Below are 4,811 nucleotides of genomic sequence, written 5' to 3' on the forward strand. Positions count from 1 at the left end.
CGGCATGGTGTTGTTCAGTGCGGCATGGTGTTGTTCAGTGCGGCATGGTGTTGTTCAGTGCGGCATGGTGTTGTTCACTGCGGTATTGTGTTGTTCACTGCGGTATCGTGTTTTTCAGTCCAGTATCGTTGTGTTGTTCGTATTGTTTTGTGTTGTTCGTAATGTGTTGTGTTGTTCGTATTGTGTTGTGTTGTTCGTATTGTGTTGTGTTGTTCATATTTTGTTGTTCGTATTGTTTTGAGTTGTTCGTATTGTGTTCGTAACGTCATCTGATGGCGCCGCGGATGGCTGCCACGGTGAGTCGCTCTCTGTTTCTTTGTCTTATTTTGTGTGTTTTCTGTGTCTTCTGCTGTCCATCCCGGATCACTTTTACTAGAGAAGCACTGTTAAACATCGGTCAGTCTTCTTCTGGTATTTTCTCTCCTGTTCTCTCTGATTCAGATTGTTTGTCGGAGATTTTAGCCGGAGCGGCGGTGCTATACAAGCTAGCGCGACGGCGGCGACGCGGAAAACGAGCGGGAGCCCTCGTAAAGCTGAGGCAAAGAGGGTTCCGTTCTGCCCTACCGTCAATTCATCTGGCGAATGTCCGCTCCCTGGCGAACAAGATGGACGAACTGCTGCTCCTCACTTCAAGGAACACGGACTTCAGCAGATCCGCCGCGCTGTGTTTTGTTGAGACGTGGCTTAGCGAACGAACCCCCCACCACGCCATGGAGTTAGCTGGGTTTCGGCTAACGCGTGCAGATCGCAGCGCGGAGCTCTCCGGAAAATCAAAGGGAGGTGGTCTCTGTTTCTACATTAATGAACGTTGGTGTACCGATGTCATGGTGTTGAAAGAGTTTTGCAGCCCTCTCCTAGAAACACTTTTCATAAACTGCCGGCCGTTCTATTCACCACGGGAGTTCTCCTCGATCGTCATGGCGGCTGTTTACATCCCACCACACGCACGTGCGAGTGAAGCCACGCAGATGCTGGCTGACCAGGTGACAGATATGGAGAAACTTCTACCAAATTCACTAATCATTGTTCTGGGTGATCTTAACAGGGCGAACCTCGCACACGAACTCCCCAGATACAGACAGCACATAACGTGTCCCACCAGAGGGGCACAGACACTGGACCACTGCTACACCGTAATTAAGGATGCATACCACTCTGTGGCTCGTGCAGCTTTAGGACTCTCGGACCACTGTCTAGTTCATCTGATCCCTGCCTACAGACATAAACTAAAAACTTCTAAGCCTGTGGTGAGGACTGTCAGGAAGTGGACAGTGGAGTCAAGGCAGGACCTCCAAGCCTGCTTTGACTGCACCGATTGGAGTGTTTTTGATGCTGCAAATTCAGACTTGCATGAACTCACTGACACTGTCACATCATACATCAGTTTTTGTGAGGATCTGTGTGTGCAGACTAAGACCTTCTGCACGTACAACAACGACAAACCTTGGTTTACACCGAACCTTAGGAGGCTGCGCAAAGTCAAGGAGGAGGCCTACAGGAGCGGCGACCGGGACCTGTTCAAGCAGACCAGAAACACACTGAACCGAGAGGTCAGGAAAGCCAGGAGGTGTTACGGGGAGAGCCTGGAGAGACACCTCTCTGCCAATCCTGATCCCTCAACAGTGTGGAAAGGCCTGCAGACCATCACGGGCTTCAAGAAACGAACCCCCCGTCCTGTGGAGAGCCCAAGGCTCGCTGACCAGCTAAACAGGTTCTACTGCAGGTTTGATCGGTCCTCCCACACAACGGGACCTCCTGCAGCACAATCCACACAATCCACATACTCACCTCCCCCCACAACTGCTCTGTCCACACCTCCATCACCGTGGTCACCGACTCTCTCTCTTGCAGAGGCCGCGCCCGCACTCCAGATTCGCGAGGAGGAAGTGCGCCAGATGTTCCGGAGACAAAAGATCAGGAAGGCACCGGGCCCAGACGGCGTGTCACCTTCCTGCTTGAAAGTCTGCGCTGAGCAGCTGGCGCCCACCTTTGCACGGATCTTCAACCGTTCCCTGGAGCTGTGTGAGGTGCCCTCGTGCTTCAAGAGCTCCACCATCGTTCCAGTGGCCAAGAAGCCCGCCATCACAGGTATGAATGACTATAGACCTGTTGCACTGACATCTGTGGTCATGAAATCTTTCGAGAGGTTAGTACTGAACCACCTGAAGGATGTCACGGGCCCCCTGCTGGACCCCCTCCAGTTTGCCTACCGGGCAAACAGGTCGGTAGATGATGCAGTCAACATGGGACTGCACTACATCCTGCAACACCTGGACACCCCAGGAAAGTATGCCAGGATCCTGTTTGTGGACTTCAGCTCGGCGTTCAACACCATCGCTCCTGACATCCTCCAACAGAAGCTCATCCAGCTTGCGGTGCCTGCCTCCACCTGTCAGTGGATCACCAGCTTCCTGACCAACAGGAGACAGCGTGTGAGGCTGGGGAGCATCACATCTGACACCCTGACCACCAACACTGGAGCCCCTCAGGGATGCGTCCTCTCCCCACTGCTCTTCTCCCTCTACACCAACGATTTCTCCGCAAGTGACTCTTCCGTGAAGCTCCTGAAGTATGCAGACGACACCACTCTCATCGGACTGATCCAGAACGGTGATGAGACTGCGTACAGACAGGAGGTGGAGCGGCTGGTCCACTGGTGCAGCCAAAACCACCTGGACCTGAACCCGCTCAAGACTGTGGAGATGACAGTGGACTTCAGGCGAGGCCCTTCACCACTTTCACCCCTCACTATCCGCAGTAATACTATTCTCTCATCAGACACCTTCAAGTTCCTGGGAACCACAATCTCTCGGGACCTGAAATGGACCGGCCACATAGACTCTCTCCGGAAGAAGGCCCAGCAGAGGCTGTACTTCCTGAGACAGCTCAAGAAGTTCAACCTGCCACGGGAGCTGCTGAAGACCTTCTACACTGCCATCATCCAGTCTGTCCTCTGCACCTCCATCACTGTCTGGTTTGGATCAGCCTCCAAACAAGACAAGCACAGACTGCAACGGACAATAAGGACTGCAGAAAAGATAATTGGAATCAACCTCCCATCTATCCAAGACTTGTACCTGTCCAGGACCAGGAAACGTGCAAGTAACATCTCAACAGACCCTTCGCACCCAGGTTGCAGCCTGTTTGAACTACTCCCCTCCGGACGCCGTTATAGAGCTCTGTACACTAAAACCAGCAGACACAGAGACAGCTTCTTTCCCCAGGCTGTCGCTCTGATGAACTCACACCACTCTTAGAGTCTCAGAGTCATTACTGTGCAATAACATCCCGCTTGCCACACCTTTTTTGTCTACACTGTTTGTACTATGTGTCCTCTCTGCATCCATTGCAGCCTGGTCATCCTAGAAGAGGGACCCTCCCATCTGTGGTCTCTTCTCAAGGTTTCTCATTTCCCCTAGCTGGAGTTTTGAGTTTTTCCTTGCCCTCTTGGGAGTTTAAGATCAGGGGGTGTTTGAGAATATCTTTCGTTCTTCACATGTCCTGAGTGTTGTTGTTAGTCACCAAATGTTGAACAGAGGCTGTGATTTACCGAAGTCAAATTCCTTGTTTGGCACGCTCAAACATGGCGAATAAAAAACTCTTGAAAAAAACTCTTGAGTTGTGTTGTTCGTATTGTGTTGCCTCTAACACTTGGCCTCTAACACTTAACTTCTATAACTTAGCCTCTAGCACCTAGAAGGTGAATAAATAGGAAGGAAGGACTCACCGGTGACGTCTTCACCCACGTCCAAGCGTTGTACTTTGTATTTTCATCCTTCTGACAGTGGAAAACAGCGGGACCACCGGGAAGCCGTGCGCACGCGCCGCCTGGCCGGAAATAGCTCCAAGCCGCGCGGATTGGCTGTTTACAAGCACCGCGGATGAGATCGCAGAGCCTCATTCGACTTCCAGCGGCCAGCACACTTGCGCACTCCACCCGGAACAACTGGGAGGCCGTGCGCATGCGCCAAGTGGCCGAAATAAGCTCCCGCCTACCGGATCGGCTGTTTATAAGCACCCCGGAGGAGATCGCGGAGCGTCATTGCACTTCCAGCGGCCAGCACACTCGCGCACGCCGCCCGACTCCACCGGGAGGCCGTGCGCACGCGCCAAGATGGCCGTAATATGCTCCCGCCTAGCGGATCGGCTGTTTATAAGCGCCGCCGATGAGATTGCGGAGCCTCATTTGACTTCCAGCGGCGAGCACACTCGCGCACGCCGCGCGGAACAACCGGGAGGCCGTGCGCACGCGTCAAGTGGCCAAAATAGCTCCATGCCGAGCGGATCGGCTGTTTATAAGCACCGCGGAGGAGATCACGGAGCCTCATTGCACTTCCAGCGGCCAGCACACTCGCGCACACCGCCCGACTCTACCAGGAGGCCGTGCGCACGCCCCAAGTGGCCGAAATAAGCTCCCGCCTAGCGGATCGGCTGTTTATAAGCAACGCGGAGGAGATCGCAGAGCCTCATTGCACTTCCAGCGGCCAGCACACTCGTCGTGTTGTTCAGTGCGGCGTCGTGTTGTTCAGTGTGGCGTCGTGTTGTTCAGTGTGGCGTCGTGTTGTTCAGTGTGGCATGGTGTTGTTCAGTGCGGCATGGTGTTGTTCAGTGCGGGATGGTGTTGTTTAGTGCGGGATGGTGTTGTTCAGTGCGGCATGGTGTTGTTCAGTGTGGCATGGTGTTGTTCAGTGCGGCATGGTGTTGTTCATTGCGGCATGGTGTTGTTCATTGCGGCATGGTGTTGTTCAGTGCGGGATGGTGTTGTTCAGTGCGGCATGGTGTTGTTCATTGCGGCATGGTGTTGTTCATTG

The 4,811-nt window shown here is 53.5% G+C and overlaps 1 protein-coding gene across 1 annotated transcript; it reads left to right on the forward strand.

The window, feature by feature from the left end:
* The first annotated feature begins 264 nt into the window (after positions 1-264).
* On the forward strand, positions 265-3,300 carry LOC125993159 (uncharacterized). The gene is made up of 2 exons (XM_068649747.1): positions 265-2,287; positions 2,358-3,300. Exons 1-2 carry the CDS (start codon positions 273-275, stop codon positions 2,413-2,415), a joined length of 2,073 nt encoding a protein of 690 aa, XP_068505848.1. The 5' UTR covers positions 265-272; the 3' UTR covers positions 2,416-3,300.
* Positions 3,301-4,811: the final 1,511 nt, after the last annotated feature.

Source organism: Syngnathus scovelli, unplaced genomic scaffold (genome assembly GCF_024217435.2).
Source record: "Syngnathus scovelli strain Florida unplaced genomic scaffold, RoL_Ssco_1.2 HiC_scaffold_27, whole genome shotgun sequence".
Classification (NCBI taxonomy): Eukaryota; Metazoa; Chordata; class Actinopteri; order Syngnathiformes; family Syngnathidae; genus Syngnathus; species Syngnathus scovelli.

What these genes read in the sequence shown, in the direction of transcription:
- LOC125993159 (XM_068649747.1), top strand. Translation starts at nt 273, where the DNA reads ATGGCGCCGCGGATGGCTGCCACGGTGAGTCGCTCTCTGTTTCTTTGT. An exon ending in CACCTGGACACCCCAGGAAA is followed by an intron (nt 2,288 to 2,357) that starts GTATGCCAGGAT and finishes ATCCTCCAACAG; the next exon opens with AAGCTCATCCAGCTTGCGGT.